General features: G+C 43.8%; 2 protein-coding genes across 2 annotated transcripts; one reads left to right on the forward strand and one right to left on the reverse strand.

Annotated features, from left to right (window-relative positions):
- Window positions 1-697: 697 nt before the first annotated feature.
- PIG-X (Phosphatidylinositol glycan anchor biosynthesis class X) lies at window positions 698-3,680 on the reverse strand. The gene is made up of 5 exons (XM_084604005.1): window positions 3,265-3,680; window positions 3,008-3,149; window positions 1,887-2,100; window positions 1,117-1,211; window positions 698-1,009 (listed from the first exon to the last, which is right to left on the reverse strand). The coding sequence occupies exons 1-5, from the start codon at window positions 3,423-3,425 to the stop codon at window positions 863-865; spliced, it is 759 nt and encodes a 252-aa protein (XP_084460131.1). The 5' UTR covers window positions 3,426-3,680; the 3' UTR covers window positions 698-862.
- Window positions 3,681-3,973: 293 nt separating this feature from the next.
- Window positions 3,974-23,260, forward strand: LOC146189073 (uncharacterized). The gene is made up of 29 exons (XM_084604000.1): window positions 3,974-4,130; window positions 4,248-4,487; window positions 4,589-4,806; window positions 5,039-5,274; window positions 5,698-5,870; window positions 6,072-6,206; window positions 6,303-6,409; window positions 7,406-7,598; window positions 8,780-9,127; window positions 9,520-9,729; window positions 10,587-10,804; window positions 11,003-11,195; window positions 11,641-12,122; window positions 12,432-12,656; window positions 12,865-13,183; window positions 13,675-13,912; window positions 14,437-14,579; window positions 15,199-15,365; window positions 15,934-16,224; window positions 16,552-16,762; window positions 17,350-17,580; window positions 18,107-18,318; window positions 18,653-18,842; window positions 19,429-19,522; window positions 20,287-20,532; window positions 20,885-21,087; window positions 21,248-21,447; window positions 21,876-22,113; window positions 22,682-23,260. The coding sequence occupies exons 2-29, from the start codon at window positions 4,286-4,288 to the stop codon at window positions 22,945-22,947; spliced, it is 6,189 nt and encodes a 2,062-aa protein (XP_084460126.1). The 5' UTR covers window positions 3,974-4,130; window positions 4,248-4,285; the 3' UTR covers window positions 22,948-23,260.
- The last annotated feature ends 291 nt before the right edge of the window (window positions 23,261-23,551 follow it).

Below are 23,551 nucleotides of genomic sequence, written 5' to 3' on the forward strand. Positions count from 1 at the left end.
GTGTTCCCTAAATGTGCTAGGCAACCTGCACATGCTGCAAGACAGCTAAAAGGCGACTCTGCTGTGTTGCGAGATGTGTACTGTAAACATGTTATTTGTATGAAGACAACAAAAAGAATAAATTATATCAAGGAAGAATTGACCACGTGTTGTACATGTAGCTGTTTTGCACCACAGACTACCACCACTTGGCTGTTCCGATGCAATGAAGCTCTCTACTGTGCCATTTACAAATTGTGCAAGACATCACGGTGTACTGCTTTCATCAGCAAATTCAGTTCTTTGCAACTTCTACTTGACATTTTGTATACTAGCAGCCACAGTGTACGACTAGATTACATATACCAGTAGTGAAGCCGTGAACTCGGTAGTGCTGCCACATCAAAAACGACGTGACTATATCGATTTTAATTCACAGCTTCGTTTCGCGTATATTGTCTGCAGTTTTGTCATAATTCACAGATACATTTGGCCAACTGCACACAACGGGTACAAAGCTTATTGTTTCAGCACTCTTAAACCACTCAAGTGATGTTGACAAATTGTCCCTACACGAACTGCTCATGGAACCATCCCTTTTTTTTTTTTGTAACAATCTTGAGATCTCGTGGGTGTCCGTGACGAGAAAGATATGGTAAAGGTTAAGGATTAAAAATTGTGTAGTCTAATGAATTTATTTTACTTTTTTTCCCAAAAGGAAGCTTAAACTTGAGACTTTATTACAAAACGGCACACAGTAGTAGCGTCATGCAAGCGTGGTCTGAAACGAACATTTACTTGTGTGTCAAGTTTTTTTGTTAGGAGTGAATAAACACTTAACACTTAAAATTTGCACATTCACATACATAAATGGTAGTACACATCAGTCTGAACGTGGTTTTTTGCCATGAATGAAAACATAATATGCAATGGCTATGGAACAAAGACTGTACGTGATTAAAGTAACAACCGAGACTACAAAACCATCCTCCAGGCATCCAACGGGCACTTCTGCTGAGAGGTCGTTCAACTGCAAGAGAAAAAGTAGTGTCTTTCTTTCATACAGTGGCATTGCCTTTACTATTTCTGATAAATAGCTAGCTTTATAAAAAATCAAGCACAGGATAGAGAACTTACATTGGCAACTTTAAGTTGCTTCCAGAGACATGTACGCTCCATGTTAGCTTCATCGCATGGCAGGTGATGAAGGTCCTCGCATGTGTCGGGAAAATCTGCATGCAAGCGGTGACGAAAATTCACAAGTGTGCACAATGATGAATGAACAACAGCAGGGGACATGGGAAGTGCCCACAGTCAGTGAAGCAAATTGTTTCTGCCGATTCTTGAGGTTGCCAGACTTTTTTTTTTTAGAATTTGAGGTTGTTTGAGCTGATTATGTTTTCATTATCAGCACTACTAATGCACATCAACAGCTTGTAGCACTCATCTTATGCTATAGTCTGCAGTCTTTTTCTCCACGGCTAATCAAGAAAAATGTTTTTAATTGTTTGCTTGTGGCAGCTTTCCTGTAACGCTAGCAAATGAACCATGCGTAAATAGTACCCTGGTGCAAACATTGTAGCCAGCTGTTTTTAAGGACAATCTACTTTGATTCTAAAGCCAGCATATTAATATGTTAGCTAATTAGTCCTGGCTAAGTTTGCAGAGCGAGAAAAATACTGCAGACTAGGCCACGCTGCTCCTGACGGCTACTGTTTTCGCGAGGTCAGAGGATACAGTCTTCTTTAAAAGCTTGGTATATTTTCTAGCTTCAAACAAATAAAGACTGCACAACAGTTGTGGCAAGATGACCTAATAGGTAGGTCGCTACGTTTTGTAACAATTGCAACACGAGAAACTCCGTCACGCTATTTGGCACACTAGAAGTTAACCAAAAGGTGCCAAACCTAGGTCTAGATGCCTGAAGTAGATGGAAGGTGGCTGCAGCGTGACTTTGGCAAAGGGCCCATCCGTGAGGCAGTGCTGTGCCTTGTGGTAGCGCATGTGCACGGGCAGTGCAGCCAGTGCTGAGGTTTCGTTCACCGACAGGAAAGCGAAGACATTGTGACTTTTGGCCTGGTGGGCCATCTCCTCAACATCCACCTTTTCATGGAGCCCAAACTGCACAGAGCACAAGGGATGTAAATGGGCATGGTCTCTGACCATTTCATTAACACACGATGCCTGAGCAAATGAACAGCGTGCACAGTCCTTTACTAGTATGCAGAACTTTATGACGACTCCCACAAGGATGAGAGAGAACTGTTCTTTTAAATTGCACAATTGCCTTCTTGTTCGGACACAGAAACAAAGTTTGTTCTGGGAGTGCACAGAAAACAAGTGTTCCTTTTTATAACAAAGTTTGTCTCCTGGACTACACTGATAAATCGGAGAAAGAGAGGATTAACTGATAAAGCAATGTGAGAAATTGACATGCTTGTCCTAATCAGTCCTGTCATCCCCTATAAAAGATTGAGGTTTCCTTTATATTGCTCATAACTGTGCATGTGTGCATCACGTACGAAGGAAGGAAGAACTGTAAACAATAGGAACATTTTCATAACTTAATTAACAGAAGCATTTTAAACTGACCGCTTCAATAAACTGTGAGTTCCTTTTCACAGCTTTTTTTTTTTTTTTTTCAAAGTACACTTCACCAAGTACAGATTCATTTCAGCCAAACTTCACATATCCTTCATTGAAGTGTGCGCGCGCGCGTGCGTGTCAAAAACTGGCACATTTTCTTGCAGAAATAATTTGACACCACGTAAAGGAAACAAAAACGCTATTTCTGTATCCACAGCGCTGAGACACCTGAGGATATGTTGGCTTTCTCGCTAAAGCAGTTATTTCGCCTCAATATCTTGCACTAATCGTGCGTGATCGGTACGCGCGGACTCTCCAAGCTGGCTTCCCCACACGAAAGTCGTGCATGCGGTAGTGCGTGCTTGTAGTCACGTGAATCACTTCGCCGAAATAACAAGAAACCGAAATAACAAGAACCACGGACCAATTCAACGAGAATTACCGTGGCATCACTGTCGTCGAGGAGCCTCAGCTGATGCGCGTCGACAAAGGCGCCCGCTGGAATTGTTTCCACCAGCAGGAGAGTTGGGGGGCGGCCCTTCACTTTCAGTCGGTTCCGCGCGTGGACCACGGTCTGCAGCTCCCTTTGCAAGTTGCAAGAGCGGCACATGCAGAAAGGTTTAAAGCGTTCTCGGATCACAATAGAGCAGCAGTTTCTGCACTTCTGGATACTCAAGGATCGATATAAATAATCGTTACCTGTGGTAACCCGTCTGAGCTAGGCTCCTTTCAACAATGATGTCCGGCTCTTCTTTGCAAAGTTTTGCACCATTACTTCCTTTCGTCTTGCTTGCCGCCGCTTCGGCGATTAGGCAGCCCGAAAAGGCCAGCACGATGGCTAAAAGCGCAGCGAAGGCCATCTGCACAGCATTTAGGAAATGCAGCGATGCTGCATTCAATGCTTCTTTGTACTAGTTCTTTTTATGCCTTTCCTTTAGCAGCGTTCGAGCTAATGTTGCTCGTTTACCCGTTTGCCATCTGGCTGGCCATCTGGCGATCTGGCGTCATATGTATGGCGGGAGATTCAAAAGCTTTATCGGACAAAACGGACTAGAACATCCTCAATAAAGCGTTAGAACCACAGTCTCCAAATTAATCGGTAAAAAGCGAATAGTTGCACTAGTATGCATATCTCTATTGTAAAAAATAATAATAATAAATAATGAGTCCGCTTGAGAGACAGGACATGAGAGATGGCCGCTGGGACTTGCAGCACTTACAGTACAAACGACGAAAAGTTTAATTTTAGAATATTCGACAACTTTGACGTCAGCTAGATTATCGTGTCCTTACACAGACTTTATCAAAACTTTATCATTGAGCATCATCGTTGCCGTATGCTAATGTCGGTCCGCAAACGGACACAGCTTTGCGCAGCTGCAAAATGGTCGTGGTACGTGGTATAAGCGTTATCGCCTCCTGTATTCCTAATCAAAAGAAGCGTGGAAAGTGCACTTTTACGACGATGGGCGTGCCGAATTTTAGTGGGTGTGCCCAGCAAGTTATATAACATAAGTCGCAAGGTACGCTCAAGTTCATTCGGCAGCTGCAACAACGTTCCATATGTGAGTACCTCTCTCTGTCCAATATTCTGCTAGTACTTGCAATTGCATTTATGCATATGACTATAAGCGAGCCTTTTAATGAAAAAGTTTCGGTAACGGAAACGCTTGATCTTTCAGAACGCAGCATCCTTCATGCATACTTTCCTCTGGTTACAATGAAGCTACTCCAATGGACGTTTTTGCTACTTGTAACGCACGTTTACGCCGTCAATGTGTCGATTCAAGACAAAGATGTTGAAAAATATTTCAAAGAAAAGCTAGATGCCTTCAAGATAAAACTACACGAAGCTTTCGAACGAGCCAGATTGCAGCGCCACAAGAGAAATGTAATAGCTCCAAACAGTCCTGATTATGGCGGTAAGTTTCGGTTTCAACTTTTGTTTTGGCGCGTCTCTGTACTCAGTACCTTTGCCACAAGTTGTTTTAAACATGACTTTGCTCGCGTGTGCGGTTCGTAGTCTCTCCTCAAGACCACCTGCGAGTCATAGGTACAAAGTCGGTCGACTTGGGCATTCACCTCGGAAACGTGTCTTACTGGGAGCCAACCATCGTCGCTGGAGCGACGTTCGTTGTGGTCGCAACTCGCACCGGACAAGTTGAGCTGTTCCGTTGGACCAATGGTCGCTACGTCGCCTTTACTGGAATCAACACGAGCTTTACCACTACTAAAGTTAAGGTATGCTCTTGTCTCCTGCTTAACTATTAAAATTGTCGTTGAATTGTGGTCACAGAATCGTTACTCATCGAGACTATCTGACGCGTGACCCATAGTCCGGATGCTCAAAATACTGTTAGGGCCGAAAAAGAAGCCTTATTAAGGAGTCAATGAAATATTTAATCTAATATTTGTAAACTAGCATTGCAAACCAGCACTTTCGCGTTTTGTTTTTTTGTTTTTCCCTCTTTAGGCATTCGTGTACGGCGATCAGCTGTGGCTAGTTTGCCTACATCAGCAACACGGCGCACGGGAACAGTTCGTCCGGCTGTACCAGCTTCACGGCCAGCAGCTAGTCACCAAACAGACCATTCAGTTGGGTGGCGAATCCGACATTGATGTCGTCCGTGGTGCCACCGCCCACTTTCTCGTGACGTGCATGTTCAGAAGCTACTCGGGATCTGGCACATCGTACAATGGAAAGCTTGTGTAAGTTTTAGGCGTAGTGTACACAGCTCGAAACGCCCGCAACCCATAAATTGAGAAAAACAAGTTGGAAAAAAATCTGTTGTACAGCGTCAGTGTCCAAACACCTTGGCCTCCGACTGGTAATTTTCACACAGCACGTATTTGCGGGAAAACTTTTAATGTTCCCACCAAAATGTGCCCGCTGGTACGTATATTCAAGCCTTCGTAGTGTTCCACGCGACTTATATTCAGTCATGCGCAACTCTATAATCTGTCATTTCTTCAAAAAGCATGTGCAATCGAATCTCATTCTGTATAGTGTTCAGGTGCCTTACTTCAACCTCTAAATGCGTGCTCAAATCGTAACCTTTTCACTTTTCCTCTCAGCCTTAATGAATTCCTGAGCTCCCTGTGTCTTAGATTCTTTGTTTTTCCTTTCTGCAGCCTTTACCAGTGGAAGAACACTCAGTTTGACGCAGTTTCCCAGCACTCAGTTGTTGGAGCCAAATCTGTTGTTGCTTGGAGCATGGATGGGCCTCTGTACATTGCAGTTGCTCAGCAAAGGGACAATGCTGGCGAGTTCTTTCTGGGCTCTCCTGTGTTCATCTACAATCAGAGTTAGTACAGCCCAAGTTCATTTTTGGTCACTTTAGAATAAAGACGGGCAATTTTGTGCCATTCGTACATGCATCGCTAAAGAGTTCAAGTGCAACGCTGTTGCACATGTGTATTTATGCTGTCTTCTTTCTACCAGCAGAAATATACTTTCCTTTTAGATGCATGCCTATAGCTACTAACTTTATTTATTTTTTCCACAGGGCGTGAACATGAGTTGAGCTATGTTCAGGTGATCCGGTTTTGGCAGGCTTTCAAGGTCAATCACTTCACAGTTGCTAGCATCCATTACCTTACCTTCCTCACAAAGCAAGCAGTTTTTCTCTACTGGTATGCTGGTAAGTCAAGTCCCTTCATGCAGGCCAAATTTTCCGGGTTTTTTTTTTTTCTTAAACAAAAAAAAAAACTTGCTTCATTTCACCTGTCTAATGTAGGTGATCAGTTCCTAGAGTGGCAAACCCTTTTGAACACGGAGGATGCTGAGGATGTTTCAGTCTTCACTCTGCCAAATGGCGAAGCAGCCATAGCAGTTGTGCGAAGGGTGAGTAGAGGAATCGTTTCATCAAGAGCTAGGCGCTTAGCTATGCTGCTTGTGGTAAGACTCTAAATGTCCTTGTCAAAGCTCCTGCATTTTGCTGAGCTTGTATTGCCTTCAAAAGTGCTCCACCACATTCATTAGCCTGTTCTTGATGTCGGACAAATCAGCTATTAATCTTCGCTTTGCTCAATTCAGGCTGCCTATAGTATTCATCAGTCTGTCGGCATGTACTGAGCTAGGTTTACTGACATGAGTTGACTGTCCAGAATGCATATTCAACATAATGAACCACACATAGCTGCAAGAAAAAGGGAAGCATGTTCAAGTTTTTGCTGCTGAAAGCTAGCTCTCGGGCTCTTTGTGGGATGTTTCTGGGATGCTTAAGACTAGTGATCGGCTAAGATATTAAGCTGGAGTTGGTCATCACTTATCATTAGGAGTTAGCCTGCACAGATGTGGACACTCTTATCTTGTGCACCCGAAAGGAAGCAAAAGTTAATGCATTTACTCTTCTATGCAATTATTGAGCTAGGGCGTAGCTTTATACGGTCTGTATTCAGAGTTTGCGGCGTTATCGAGAGTCTCTCCATCTCCCAAACCTCGAATCATCTCCTTCAGCATTCTTAAGCATTCCAGTAATATGCGTTGTGGGGCTAGTTGGTTCATACTCAGATAGGTTTTATGCGCACACAAAGACGACACAAAAAGACAAGGGAGACAGGACGGAGCGCTCCGTCCTGTCTCCCTTGTCTTTTTGTGTCGTCTTTGTGTGTGCATAAAACCTGTCCGATTCTTAAGCATGCTTGCTTCTGTATGTTTCACTCTTCCTCAAAGACACGGTTGAATAGGCATTGCCTTTCCAGATTTCTGTGAATGACTAAAGTGGAGTCCTCTATTCTAGCCTTAATGTGCTTTAGCTTTGCGGAGCTTGCAACATTTTTCCAGATATCATTCTCGTGCCTCTCGGCTCATCTGAAGCACTTGGCAATTCTTTCACAGGATGAAGTGATGTTCTTCCTGGAAACGGAGTCCTCGACGTACAACTGCACATTCACACTCAAGATGTCTGGCATGGCTCTGTCCAGTGTAGTGTTCCAGTTCATTGAAGGCTACTACTTCATGTTTGCAACCCAGGCAGTACCGTCGGCACCCCAGCCACCTCAGCAGCTAGTCCTGCAAAAGTATAGCTTTGGTAAGTCATCACGGCACTCCAAGTTACTGCCTGAAGTCAATTTCATCGCACGACAGGCTGCTGACTTAAATTCTGGTGGTCAGTTTTTTCACTACTCTGGCACATACACAAGTGCTAGGGAAACCTCATTGTTTTCTAAAGCTGCCAAGGAACCTCCTCCAGGACTCCTCATTCCTTCTCCAGATGCAAAGATGCCCAAGAGATGGTATTATTCAGTGGTTAGTTTGTAGAATGGAAATGTGCTGTAAGCTGTAGTACTAGTGACTGGTCCCAAGAGGGCAGGAAGTTGGGAGAGGGTGGTGTAGCGGTATGACAGCCTGTTTTAAAGAGAAAGCCTTTGTAGGCTCATGACTCGCCAGCGTGTCCGTCAGCGAGAAGTGTCACTTCGCAAGATTCCGTGGGATGCCGCGAAAGAAATGCCATTTAACCTCTAGGAAAAAGATCCTTGCTTCAGTGAGAATCTAACTCCTACGTCTCCGATCACCAGCTGAGCACGTTAACAAACTGCTAAGCCACACCAGGCACTTCGGAAATGTATCTTGGTTCTCCTTGTCTAGAGTCATGCCAATGCAGTTGCCATGGAGATCGCCTTTGACGTCATGGCCCATCTTAGCAGCGTGAAATCATTGGAGTAGGTGGCGGTGAGATGAGTCGTGGGAATAAAATGGTGCCGCAATGAAAAAAGTCTAGACAGTATGCATGTCGAATTCGCTTCAAACGCTTCCGGCTTGTCAGGATGTCTCGTGGGTATGACTGTGGCGCGAGATAAGTGATGCCACCCGCCAATTTTACACTCGAATGAGCAGTGCAATGAACGCGCGTCAAGGAACGCTAAAGTGAGTCTTTATAGGCTCAAGAGTATCGTTTGTGCATGCATCCGTCCACAGAAAGTGTCACATACACAAATAAACATTATAAACCTCTAATCTCGGATTGTCAAATCGTTTAACAGGCCCCCGAAAAATTGGTAAGCAGTTGGCCACGGTTCAGTAAAGATCGCGCAAAGGACTAGGCAGCCATCGCGCTATACAGGCTTTTACTTCATCGCACTTGTAGTCTAAAGTGCCCCATAGAACTTTTATCAAAGTACTCTAGAGGACTCAATGGTTCCATGGCAGTTGTTTCAAGACATCCTTACTCTTTTTTTATGGTCCACAATTTTGTAACCATGTTCCTTCCAGTTGCACATGGTAAACCGGATCCACTCCTCGAATGCTTGCACAACCTGGAGGCCTCCCTTTCAAGGCGGAAGCCCCATGTGGACCATCTGGCAGCAAACATCGGACGTGTCTGGACTTCCAGTGGGCAGAAGCCACTTGCCACGGAACTCGTGGTTATTGATGGTCCGGTCAGGGTCACTGGCTCTGTGACCGCCCCCAAGGCTGTGATTGTTCCTGGAGCCCAGAGGGTCCCTACCCTTGCTCCATCGGATGTTTCACGACAAATGGACGAGGTTGAGAAAGGTGTAGCCAAGATGGAGAATGATCTCAAAAATGTTGTGTTCAAGTCCGTGCCACAGACTATTCAAGGTAAAACAATGGTCACTACTATGCATGCTTTGAGATGGGGGCAAGTTTCAAAAGGGATCTAATAAACAAAGTAGTGAAAACTCCTTAACGTGCAGAGATTTGCCATCAGTTTACATTAATCACTTCTGCCTCTTAAGGCAGGGTGAGACTGCTGAACTGCATTGAGTTCCTCTCTCTTTATTGTCAGCGTGAAAGTGTGTGGAGTGGAAATGCTAGCAGTTTCAAAATGGCTTTGTGGCAGCCCCTTGCTTGGCTTCCATGGTTCGAAATTCCTAACTACATAAAAAAAACAGTGCCAATGATGTATGCATAGAGCCTTCTTTCTGCTTGCATGTTTTGCATCCTCTGTGCCATGTTTGTTCAACTATTTTCTTGTTCATAAATGTGCACAGGAAACTTGAACTTCGACAAGCCTGTTCGCTCTTCGGCATTCCATGCTGGTCTTCTTGTGGACACTACATTGAATGGCGTACCAGTCGCTGACATGCTGGGGAACACCCTGAAAGTGACGGGAAATCAAGTTCTCAACATTCCAGTTTCGTTTGGTGACCTCTATGCGAACAACCTGGATGTCCATGCTATCAACGGAATCAATATTTCAGGTGTGCTATGCATTGCTCGGTCTCGTTGGTCCAATCACATCTTGGCTTTAAGTGTTCTGAAAAGACTTGGGCTCCATTACTAGAAATTCAAAGTTTAGCATAAAGCAGCAGAAGCTAAATAATAAAACATGCACTGCATTCAGTAACACTTAAGTAGCTGCAAATCTGCTGCAATGCTGGATTTTGCCGTATTTTAATTACGGCAAAATGCAGAAACGTGTATGCTGTGGTGCTGTGGGATGTTGGCAAATATCTCAAAGATCTATGCTGGTCAAAACATATTATGAAAAAATATTGCCAATCACTTCTTTTTCCCAAGATGAGCGTTAAAAATTTTGCACACCCATTGCTTGTTTGCTTGCTTATGAAACAATTATCCTTCCAACCATAGAATATACCTCTGTTATCTGGTATTCCTATATTCAATAACTAGACCATACAGCTACAATGTTTTACTGCCTCCTCTAAACCTGTTTTTCTCATGTCTGGATCTGACATTTGTATCATTATTACATCGCTGCTATTTGCCATGATTTATTGTTTCATTTGTCTCTTGTTGAACTGTGCATCCTTGTTACATTGTCTCCTGGCTACCTATATTACAAGTGCTATTGTGTCCCATCCTACTAAAATCCCGTATGGGTTTGCAGTGTGCAGTGTTTATAAGTAAAAAAGTGGTGGTCTAAATCCAGAGGCATCCACAGTGCCCCTTACCTCTCCATTTAATCTGGTTTCTCCAGGAAGGGTTTTATATCTGGAAGTTATTTGCTTAAAACGATCGGACACATGCAAGTACTGGCATGTTCAGTGTACATGCTGAAATCTGTTTTCTTCTTCCTTCTTGCTTCTCCATTCAGCTGTTATGATGACCAACAAAGATCAACTTATCACGGGCAGTCTCAAGTTTGGCCACGTCTCATTGACGGACCTCAACATCCAGATGGGCCGCACAATCAATAGCATTGACCCAGAAAAAATAGTGACCACCAACACTCCGCAAGTGATTCATGGAAGGAAAGCATTTGCAAGGTTACGTGTGCCTGGCGACCTTAAGGTTGCCACTACAACCAACAACGTAAGTGCAAAAAAGAAAGTACTGAATGATCATTGGCAAACACTCATAATTTTCTATTGTTTGTATTCCCATCAACTTTTCTTCACAAAGCTTTTCTCGATGTTCTAAATTTAACTGTTCTCTTTCAACACTTTGTCCCTTCTTTTTTACATGCTTGCCAGTGATAAACATTTAGCAGCCCTGTTCTTAATCCTGCAGAATGATCTATCTGCATTTGTTGGTCACCTCGTTCCCCTGCAAGGCATCACAACTGTGACTGGAGAGTGGACTTTCGAACACCCCTTCACTGCTGGGTCAGCGCTCAACCTAAAGAACCCAGTCAATGGACTCTACAGCATCTCAAAGCTGTACAGTGAGGCAGTCGACAAGCACAGCCACCAGACCATTCACGGTATGCCGGCCCTATTTGTTTATGGTACTGTAGCGCTACCTTTCTGTTCCCATTTCTTGACAAGTTCTTATTCAGTGCATACCATGCAGTCTGCATCCACGCTAGGCAAACTCGTGCAGACTGCATACTGTTCTGGCTTCAACTTCAATGTCAGTGTTCCAGACTCTTCTTTACGTTCCAAAAATTGCTTCTATTCCTTCACTGGACATGGTCTGATATGGCTTGTGCCATGAAAATTCTACTCTTTTCCTCAGTTTTACCTGGCCATATATTTACCTTGTATTTAGACTTCCAATTGATGGCTGTTAAACTGCAGTCAATTTGAAGTGAGCAATCGTACAAGACTAGGCATGCATAATTTCGGATCTGTGCTGCTTAATGTTTCGCTATCGGGTTATTCACCTGGTTTTGTGTACGCTTTTTTTTTTTAAATTTCTCGTTTTAGGGCCAAAAACGTACAAGGCACCAGTTGTGATTCGTGGCAACATGGAGGTCTCTGGCACCCTCAACGGCATCCGTCCCAGCCACGACCTGGTCACGCTGCACACACCGCAAGACATCTTGGGCACCTGGGTAGTCAAGGACAGGCTCCACTTCAAGCGCAACCTCAATGCTGCCTCGGTCAATGGCCTGGATATTGCTAGAGACGCTGTCCTTAGAAGCAAGGGCCCACAAGTAGTCTTTGGCAGGAAAATATTCGATTCGGACGTTGTCGTAGCAAAGGACATTGCCATGACCCCGGGCAGCACAATAGATGGTGTCGACCCTTCAGAGCTGGGAAGAACGACGGGTGTGGAGACGGTATACAACTCTGCAGTCAACATAGAGTCGATGGTTGTCATTGGAAACGTGGTAGCTCACAAGGGAATCAATGACCACATGCTAAGGGACCTGCAGAACCTGATATGGCTGAAGTCAGCTGACCAGGTATCCACAAAGTTATTCATCTTCTAGACGAGAGGAGAAAAAAAAACTAGCTATACAATCGAGATTCGTACTACTCTCGGCATTGGGATGAATGCAGTTTTAGATCGCTGAGCTGATCTCCAAGATTATTTCACTTGTACTGTACACTAGCATTTTCCCGCACAGACACTTCATGCTTGATACTTTTGTTACTCGACTTTTTTTTTCTTGTATTGGATTGCTTAAACTACTTTCAAAATGTTGTGTACACTACCCAGCTGCCTATGACCTCAATTAAAATGCGTCACTGAAACTTCCTTGCTTTTGTAGCACATCAAAGCACCTGTCGGCTTCAAGAATGTTCATATGGACAAGGACCTTGATACAGAAACGATAAACGGTATCAACCTTGATGAAGACCTGATGAAAACTTTTGGAGACGAAGTACTTGAGGGACCTGTGGTGTTCAGGGATTCCGTCCAAGCAAAGGAGCCTATTGCTATAGCACCCGGCATCAAAGTAAATGGCATAGATCTGTCGGAAGCTGCCAGACTGGTAATCACTTTCTCTTATTCATTTTATTGAGGTAGCATATAGCTTATCGCATTTGGACAGCCATTGAAAATTTTGAAGTGTTGCCACTTTGTCCTTCATAAAAAATTTTGTGGGCTGTATGACAGGAAGCGATGCATCACCTCATAGTTTCGTTTAGATATGTTAAATGTTTGGTTGCACTGGCACTGGTTGCTTTTTTTCTGTCCAGGTGTCCAGAGCTCATCAGAATACAGTTGTTCATGGTGACGTATCCTTCCCATCAGTAGTTGTGCAAAAGGACCTCCACTGTGAAACTGTCAATGGAAAGGGCCTTTCCAAGCAGTTCCTCCTAGTAAATGGTGAACAAGTTGTGGCTGGGGTGCCGTCTTTCATGCAACCCATTTCTGCCAAAGACATCATTGTGGACTTTGTCAACCCATCTCAACTCAACGGTGTTCCATTTAAAGAGTTTGTGGATGAACTAGTTTTGCAGAATGCTTCTCGCCACCGGCTCATCATCAACAAACATTTCAGCAATGGTCTAGAAGGTAAGATTATCATTGCTGCTTGAATGATGTTGGTTTCTTCATGGTCCATATGGTTGCCCGTTGGTGCTGGACATATTGCATGCGTGGTTTAGAGTCTAATCTTGGAATTTAGCTAACTTTAGTGAAACTGAATTCTCTCCCACTTACATTCTCAGTTTAGTTTTGTCAAAGTTGCATTGACCAACTTAAATGTTTTATTAACACTTCTAGTCATTGTTACTGTTAGTCACTGCTTTTCTGATGCGGTTTAACAACCGCAGCACCATTTGAGGAAGTCTGAAATTCACATGTGCTGCCCTGTCGGTGTTGCTGCACTATTTTCAAGGTTGACAAAATCCTGTCGGCAGCAGCAGTATTTCGATGGTCCAAATAACTCAAATGTGCAGTGTCATGTGGATGCACGTTAAAAAACATCAAGTGGTCTACATCCTAAGTCCTCCTTCTCATGAACGCCACTATGTTGAACCCCACATACCATTCTCCATTCCCAGCCCACCACTTGCAAAGCTATGGCCTCGTCGATGGAGTCAACGTTGAGGAGATGGCCAGCAGTGTGGTATTGCTGAACCTTCCACAGCAGGTGGATGGCATTAAGGTGTTCCAGAGCCGGTTGCGCCTCGAGTCTCTCCTTGCGGATCAGGTGAACAGTGTGGACATCAGGGAACATGTTCGCAGGGTTGTCCGCCGCAATGTTCAACAGGTTATATCTGGCAAAAAAACTATCCTTGGGTGAGCTCCTTCTTTGGCATTGTTTTCCACATTCCAAACTTTCCTGCTCCAGTTCTTCTCTCAGAATGAGTCTGCTTATTTTGGCAAATGCCTCCTCAGTCCCCTCTCGCCCCTTCTCATTGCTCATCTGTATTTGCGGTCTTAGCCATGTAGTTGCAGTATAGTTCGCATAATGCACACAGCTTTCATGTCTGAATATTTGCTTTAGAGGGGTGTTCAGTACCGAAAGTACTGTCCCATCATGTATTGGAACTTTGCACAAACTACTGGGTGTGTTGCTTGTGACGAACCATGTAACATCAACTCTTTCATCACATCAATCTGCTACGACTTTTATTTGTGCTCTGCTCCCCTGTGCAAAGGCTGTCCGCTCACTTTACACGGGTAGCCAGCAATTCTTGAAAAGTAGTTTTCTTTGCTTGTAGTGCACACTGTGCTAGGCGGGCAAGGTGGCTGCTCACAACCACCTCTGGTTGGATTTTCATTTCCTACTCTTTTAACGGTTTGGCGTTTGCCCTTTCTAGGAAAGCTTTCGTTCACGGACACGTCACAGCTGGTGACCTTGTAAATGGAGTCAATATGAAGGACCTGTATGGACGAGCTATGTCAAAGACACGGGAGAATCTGATTTCTGCACCTATGACCTTCCTGGGTGGTGTAGAGGCTCGTGAGTACACCACTGCACGTGTAGAAATCTTATTTCAATGTCTTGTCACACGTTACATACTCATAACTATGAATAGTCATTCTGTGCTGTTTACAATAAGCTTTCAGAGTTTTTTTTCTCATTTATACCTACAAAACGGTGGCATCACGCCTGCATGATGATGATGCAACCTTCAGCCTTCCTTGCTACATACTCGTGCAACGATGTTCCATACCAAACCCACGGCTTTCAAGAGAAGGAGAAATGACCTTGCCTCGGCCTTGGCATGACTTGGCTAATGGGTAACCGATGTGTGCAAAGAAAGCTGATGGCAGTCGCCAATGGCGGGACCCTGCTATCTTAAGATTTGTTGCTAACTGCTGTCTGCTTTCATCTGATGCTGCAGTCATGCTGAAGTGTAGCTAAATGAACTGAGAAATGGAAGCTTGTCAAATAAAACCTCATTTTCCCACTGTGATGTCCCTCATAGCAGGTCTCTCTTCAAAGTGTTCAACTCCATATACAGTGCCATACTAATCCTTTCGCATCGTTCATAAAGTATAGTGAATTTCTTCAAGTGACATTTCTCTCGATATTTTGCCTCTGTTCACACCTCCGGTCAATCTGCCGCTTCTTGCAGGCCGCTTGCACTTGTATGAGCCAGCAAAGCTTGATGGGCTCGACCTCAAGAATGTGGTGCAGCTACGAGACAATGAAGTCCTGGGTGGCACAGTTGTTTTTAAAAACCTGCTCTCTGATGGAGACATCGTGATTCACGGTCTCCTGAATGGTTGCAACATCACCAAGGTGAAATGGCAGTGTTTCCTCTTGTATTCTGTTGTCTGAAGAGTCTTCGAAAATTTAATTGAGCTCAACATATAAGGTAGCCACTAACGCCAAAAATCGCAACCACTCCTTTTTTTAATTGCTTGCCAGTAAAATTAAACCCTACCTTATTTCTAATTCAGTCTCTGCAGGGATTGGCCCCTCTGACCTCGGCAGTGTTCAGATTTTTGTGTTGATGTTTTATTCCCAATGGCACATACCATTTGACAGTCCATCCATTAACAGCTGCTGTTTCATCTGCTTTCGCCTTCACACAGTGTATTCATCCACGCAAGATTCAATAAGTGCAGATATTTGCTGGTTTTAGCATTTCCTAGACACCTAATTCATGTTTTCAAAATAATCTGCTGCCATTTTTGACGTGAATATGTTTTAACTGTCGCTTCATACCTTTCCAGCCTTTGTACAGCAATTGGTTGCATTTCTTGTGCAGGTGTTTCAGAGTAACATTCAAACGCTAAAATTGGCTTTGTCCAGCTTTCTGTGCACACCATTTGAGTTTCCTTTCTCCTTTCTCGTCTTGCTGCAGCTCTACAAAGACGCCTTGTACAACAATGGAGTGAAACAGACGGTATACAATAGGAAGCATTTTTCAAAAATGATTGTCAAAGGAAATGTCCACGTGCTCGGGGATGTGAACGGAGTTCAGTTTGATGCCCTCATCGGGAACCTTGTCACGAAAGATACACCACAAACATTGGATGGTCCAGTGACGTTTGCCGGCAAAGTGGCTGTCGACTCTCTCATCCTGTCTGGACCCATCAACGGTGTCAACTTGACAGACGTGCTGCGTGACGCAGTTACAAAGTCTGCAGAACAGGTACAGCAGCTTTTCAGTCCCATTTTCTGGATACTTGCTGCTATTTTTACTCTGAACAGCTCTAACAGTGCTGAACAGAATTTCCTGCCTTTGCGCTGAACTGGAGTATGTTCAGGCACGCCAGACTCCAGGTAGTAACACTTGGAGTTTGTTTATGTTAACCGAATAAGCATTGCTGTTGCTGCAGCTTAGCTTGCTTAGTTTGTTTCAGTATTCTTTCCCTTGAGTTCTGTCAGCTGCATTGTACATACGATCAAAAAGCACTCTGCCCTAGTCCTATTAATCTTGTTATTGTTTGGGCTACCCTGATTCTTTGCAATGTTTCAGGTGATTAGAGGGACGAAGACTTTTACAAACCAGCATGGACTGGTCGTTTCCAACACTCTCCATGTCCATGGCAATGTTCAGTCACGTGGCCCTGTGGGTGGAATCAGTATAGCTGATCTTGCCAGCATTGTAACTGCTCATGGCCGTCACGTCATTCAAGGCAAAAAGGTTGTGACTGGTACCTTGACTGCTGACAATGTTATTGTCAAAGGCAAGTTTCTGTTCTCTTATAGGCAAAACAAAATGTGCACTAGTGTACCCAATTTGGTTAGAAAATGTTTCCATCCACATGCATCATTCTGGGAGCAAAATTTCCATATAATTAGATGACCTCCATGTATACTTCATACTATTAGTAGTTTTAAACCATGAATCGTCATTGTATATACACCTGTACAAGTACATGTGTTTTATAGTGGGCTACAAGATAGAGAACAAAACAAGGACTGGCAATGACCAATTGCAGTCATGAGAATTGAGGTGGAAAAATTTTCTGGTTTCTTCATTACTTAATGACTGTTTGAAAAGTACCTTCTTTGTTCAACTCTCCAATTTTAAATTGCACAAAGAGGAAATTTCCGTGCTGAAATTAATAGTGCAGATTTTCAATATATATTATAGATTATTATGCCGGTATTACTCAACGTGACAACGCATCTGCTAAAAAAAAAAGATTATGTACACTAGTGCCTTGATAAAAGCCAAATGCCCTAATGCATGCAGCCATTCACATTACCTTATTGTTTCCTTTTCTCCTCAAGGAGGAATGACTAATTCAGTTTTCTCCTGTTCATCTAGGCAAGCTGAACGGTCTCCGCATACCTGAGGACTTGGTTCTCTCGAGGCTAAAGCACCAGCACATTCCGGGCAAGGTTATCCTCGCTGGCCCAGCTGCCATCCAGGGCAACCTGAACTTGAACAGGGTCAACAATCTCTACCTGGAGCCACTGCTTGCAGAGAGGGTAACTCTAAACTCCGACCAGAGGATTAGGTCCAGGCTCGTCTTCCAGAGGGATGTTCCAGTTCACGGTGGGTGCAGTAAAAGAATTCCACACCTGTGCATAACTGTGTGCATGTGATATTGAATGGTTTGTACACTGCTTTTCTGGAAGATGTTTGTGCAAGCTTTCACGTGATGGAATGCCACTTGTACTGCTTCAGCAACTTGACATTGCACTTGGAATAATAATTGGTTCACGGGAAAGGAAAGGCAGCATCTGTCATACTTGTTCTGTGGACACCTGAACCGCTGTAAAAGCAGGGAGGAATGTGGGAAAGTGGAGAGAAAGAAGAGCAGTAGTGGAGGGCTAAGGAGTAATTGACCACCTGTGGTTCTTTGACGTGCACTGACATCGCACAGCACACAGACAGCACTCCGTTTCGCCTCCATCGAAAAGCAGCCGAGGGTGGTCGGGATCGAACCCGGGTACTCCGGCTCAGTAGTCGGTTATCTTAACCACTGTACTACCGCAGTGAGCACCATTGCATTAAATATCTGCATTCTGCAGGTCTTGTACAGCAGTCTTCTGAACACTGACTGTGTGCTCTATTATAGGAGACATGGGAGCTGAACGTATCAACGACATCTTGAGGGAGCATCTGGTCACTCAGTCTGGCGAATATCAGTTGTCTGGTGCCAAGACATTTGTTCAGGATGTAGAAATTGGCGCAAACCTCAATGCCCTGTCAGTGAACGGATTCAACCTGGTGGAACTTTCCAAAGACATTGTTCTCTCCAACAGGCCCGAGGAGATACCACATTCCACGGCAAGTTTTTTTTTCTGTTCCACTTCGGATGCACCCTTGTAGCTTGTATGTTTACCCTTTGCATGAATGCTGCACTGTCTTAATTATTATTATTATTAAGCAGCATTAGTTGCTTCTTTTCTTAAACGATTTCTACAATCTAGTACCCTGAATTTCAGTTTACTTTCACTTAGTGTCATGGCGATGCCAGTCATTGAATTCTCCTGCTTTTACAGACGTGCACACAATAGTAGCAGTTACACTACTAGTACTAATTCCTTTCTAATGTAGTGACCGAAACATTGTGCAATGTCTTGCCTTGAATAGCCTCTCAGCGTTTGCTTATTCTCTGCAGGTTTTCTCTGCACCCATTGAAGTGGTGGGACCAATGACTGTTGTGGGCACTGCAAATGGCATTGATGTCCAACACCTGAAGCAAAACTTTGACCATGGCAAGACCACCTGGCGACAGGGTGCCCAGCATGTGGTTGACAGTCTCAAGCAGCACGAAGCAACCCTCCAAAAGCAATATGCTGCTTACAAAGGTTTGTTATGAATCTGTTTCTTCTTGTACTATGCACGGGCGGCTTCGGCACTTCGACACTCGCGACAGTGCGCACAAAACGAACCACTTGATGAAACTGCAAAAAGTTGTCATTGCTTTACTTTCATCGCAAATGTATACAAAACTATGTTCTAGGCATTCGCTAGATAAAATTGTCGTACAAATGGTTTGACTTTCAGCAGTTTCTTTGGGGCCATTCATTAATTTGAACATTTTTCCTTCTCTTTCGAAGGCCTAAAAAGAGATTCTACACTAACAATCTATAAAGAAGGACCTTGCGTCCTTGCTTGCACATACACCCAAGTTATACATCTAATGTTTGCAGCAGCGCCTGCCTATTTCCTTAAAAATTGCATGCCAGAACTCTAAAATGCCAGAACAAGCAGCATTTTGAAAGAAAAAGCGGTAGTTAAATTTCTGTGCTTTTCAGATTTCACTTTCAGTGTGCTTTCTCATAATCTCGTAAACCTGTTTCAAAGAAAATTAACTAAATCGTAATGATGATAAACTGGGCCTTCCTCATTACTCCAACCTTGTACCGGCACCTCTTCATCTGCCAACCACAGGGCAAGCCACGGGTTTTGCCTACTTCAGGGCATTCCAAACTCTCGACATTCCATCTCGAAGAATCCTCAGCGGTCCAGTGGCACGCTCTCTCAAGTAAGTCCCGCCCTGCGAAAGTTTGCCACCTGACTGCTTTCATGAATGCTTCATCTAATCTCTCGATTCAAGTCGTGAAAGTTGCATAGCCATATTAGCGCCAAGAGGCCGTTAGAACACAAGGGCTGCTTTAAGAGAGACTGGAAAATTTCATCATTGGTTAAACAACTCTGTCCACACTGCATTTCATTCATTCATTCACGCTTTTATTCATACACCGGGATGTACAGAAGGCCAAAGAAAAAAGCCGTTCTATAACTGCTTGAGGAGCCCCTAGCCCCCCAAAATGTAGTGGAAGTGAAAAGACACAAGGACTCGAAAAAATGATTACAGCCTAGTGATAACAAAGAACTTGCTTATTAGCGTTAAATTTAAACTTATTAGGAGACTTGGTAACATATTTTTTAGCATTTGTATAGTGTAGTTGGTACATTTTGGGACTTTCCAGTGTTCTGTGCTTCTTTTGGGATGTGCCAGACTAATTTGTGACAGGCCTGCTATAGTCGAAGGGAGAGATACTGTTTTTCACTAGAATAGTATGTGTGAGACAATATGTAGCTGTATAAATTGTGAGATTTGTGAACTGTTCTGCCTTTTAACTTGCCTTTTAATCTGAACACCGTTGTTCTATGCATCTTACTTAAACTAACCTCACCTAGCTCATTCCCAGCTGCTTGTTTAATTTGCTGCATCGTTTCAAATTGTATCTGTTCAATGCAGTTGGGTTATTTCAACCAATTGTATTTCCTGTACTCATCATGCAGCTCCCTCTGGAGTGCAGCTCCTGCAGACATAATGGTCTTGTGGACGGCCTGGCCCACCCGCTGCCTGCATGGTGGTGAAAATTGTTGCGAGGAGTTCTCGTCGGAGGTGCTGAGAATAGAGCCAGATGGCACGCTCTCCAAGGGGCAGCTTGCCTTGCGCCGTCGCTACTTTCCTTTCTCCTCTCACTCGGCTGCAGAACAGCCTGGCTTCATAGTCTGGACCAATAGCACATCCAACAGATTGGGGTGAGCTCTGGTGCCTCCACTCTAGACTGCCGCCACAGAAAACCATTTTGCATCAATGTGACGGTTACGCTTTTTACTAATCGGTTCTTTTGAATAATATAAAAAAAATTGTAACACCGCATTCTTCACCTCCTCTTTCTTCGTCGGGTTTCTTTAGCTCTGGAGAAGATGCGCAACTTTGACTTTTTTTTTCTTTCCTTGCTCAAACTAGCCATGCAGCACTCTGCACACAGTATTAAAAAAAAAAAAAAAATTTCCCGATGTTGACAAGCTAGGCCTCTGAACAGAAGCTTCCTAACTCCACAACCCCATTGCATGGATGCACCCCTGTAGTTTACTTCTCCGATTCCAGGTGCGAACACTTGGGTGTGGAGGAGCTAGTTGCAGGCCTTCTTGATCCACGCAGCCAGCTTTTGAGCGACCAGCTTGTCAAACTGGAGCTGAGGGTACCAGCGTCGGCTTTTGTGAGTGATGTCAAGATGTTTGAATTCATCGGCAACACCTACCTCGTAGTTGCGCACTCTTTCAACAAGTACCTGTTACCTTCAAGCAAAGGTTAGTATGGCATATATATATTTCTTTCATTGGCATTAAAGCAGTAATAAGCATTTTAATCGTTGCTTAATTTTCTAAATTTACGTATTTCCTACCACTACCTGGTATAGCACGACTTCAGAATTCGGTTCATAGATTAACTTGTAAACTTGTTTTACAGGTGGACACATCGACGTCTACAGGCTTGCACGAGGGGAAAGACAATGGAAACTTCACCAGACTCTCAATGCAACTGGTGTGGTCTTGACGGACATTGTAGAATTTGGAGGCGCGATATTCCTATCAGCTGCTAGAAGCTGGAAGGCAACCCAGCGATCAGCCCAGTCCACTGTTTACACCCTGACGGAAGCATTTGATGCAGTAAGCACTATTCAAAAACCTGATCTTTCTTGCTGAGAGGCCAGCAGTAGCATGAATGAGAATTCATACTATTACTATTCATACGCTATTACTGCACTGAACAGCTGTGAATTAAAGTTCGCAGCTGTTTATTGCAGTAATAGTGTCTGGCTGGTACTAAGCAGTTGTGGTGTGAAATCTTGCTAACTCGAAGCAGTTCCTGAGAATTGTCGGTGTTCCTGTACTACAAGCATCATTCATACCATAGTCCGAAAGTTCTGCACAACACTCAACACTCTCCTAGCATGCACTGCTTGAAAAGAACTTTTGCTAAACATTAGTGAAATGGTGTGGCCTGTGCCACACCGTGAAATTATTCAAGGAATCTGGTGTCCCATCTTTGTCCCTTGCTGGTGTGTCATAGTATTTCCCTGCCCTGTTCCATGCAGTTTGTGCCCTTGGCAGACTTCCCCACATCGCTGGCTTCTTCAACCCTGTTCCTTACTGTGGACAATTCGCTGCTGTGCATATTCGCTAGCGAAAAGGCGGCACTGCAGGACCAGCACAGTTGGCTGGATGTCCATACCGAACCGGTCAGCATCTACAGATATATACAGGGTCGTTTCGAACTCCTTCAGAACATCCCCATGCATGGGGTCAACACCATGGAGCATTTCAAATTTTCAGGTATTTCGACCTTTTCTTTCAGTGTCACGTTTTAATTTCTAAAGTGAAGTCTTTTATGTCAGCTGCAGTACTAGATTCCAAGCAGTATCTTTGAGCAATCCTTGACTGCAGCAGTTATAAACAGCTAGAGAATATCTTTACCGTATATGAATCTTGGGTAAAATTTTTTGCAAGTCTTCTACAGCTTTCTTAAAGGCCATTCTAATTCATGATGTAGTCTTGCCATGCCTACATTTTGCATTGCTTGCATGGACGCCTTCAATCCATTTTGAATTCGCTGCCATACATCCATTCTTCCACTTATTCCATAGCATATTAAGCGGATTTTGACCAAAAATATCCACACTCGTTTCAATCCAGGAAAACAGGGGACCAGTTCGACACTTTCACCGTATACATCATATTGAAGAACAGAGTAAATCTGGAATGTACTGTAGACTCCCGAAGACAATAACATTAAGACATTGCAAATTGGGTTTCAGCAGTTCATAATCGGTTTGCACTGTGCTGGAGGGTACCTCTAAATTCACTTGACCTTGAACTGGCGTCATATAATCTCTCTCCACAGGCGACATCTTCCTTGTGCTTGGCAGTCGACACCTCAACGCAGTGGCCATCTACCAATGGAAGGGTTACAGCAAGTTTCAGCAGGTCCAGACCATCTCTGCATCTCCCATGGCTCTCAAGTCCTACTGGTCTCGCTCGGGCCGCCTGTTCCTCACAGTGGCTACAGAGTGTGGCAAAACTGAAGTCTTCCAGGCCTCTCAAATTAGCTACTGCATTCGACCAGGGGACTATGTGGACCATACATATGGTCGTGCCCGTATAATGTAATTTTTTCGCATACAGAGAGCGCTACACATGCTAACCAGTGTAATACTTGCACAACTATTCTAGTCATAATATCATGTCTGCGTTTCCTCTGAGGAAGGACTGTTTAGTACCGTATGTGGCCTACACTTCTGCTGTTTTAAGTCTACTTATATTCGTTATACTCTGATTGCCTAAGCAATGCCACTTTTTATGCGTATACATTAAACACTTCATGCAGCTTTTGCTGCAAAATCCACGGCAAGTAAAACTTGCCACTGTTATACTGTGCTTTAAGCTGCTACTTTTGGCCTAATAAACCTTGTTAAAAGTTTTATTCCTTGGCAGGATATTTTGTGGTCTCTGTAAAGCTAGCTTTTTTTTTTTTGATGCTACAGCATTTCAACATTGACAAGACATTGTTATATAGTAAGAATTGCAAATGCAAAATGCCAAGCAGACTTATCTTCAAGACACAACCCTTCACTAGAGATCACTACTCGGCTCTTTAATGGAAACAAATGTTTAAACCGTGGTAGTGGATGGCTCTAAAATAATTCAAACCACAGTCAAGAAGTGTCACCATTTTACCTCGATTGCAGTACAGCTACATATACATATATTACGG

Source organism: Amblyomma maculatum, chromosome 5 (genome assembly GCF_055883805.1).
Source record: "Amblyomma maculatum isolate TAMU_Amacu chromosome 5, ASM5588380v1, whole genome shotgun sequence".
NCBI classification, from domain to species: domain Eukaryota; kingdom Metazoa; phylum Arthropoda; class Arachnida; order Ixodida; family Ixodidae; genus Amblyomma; species Amblyomma maculatum.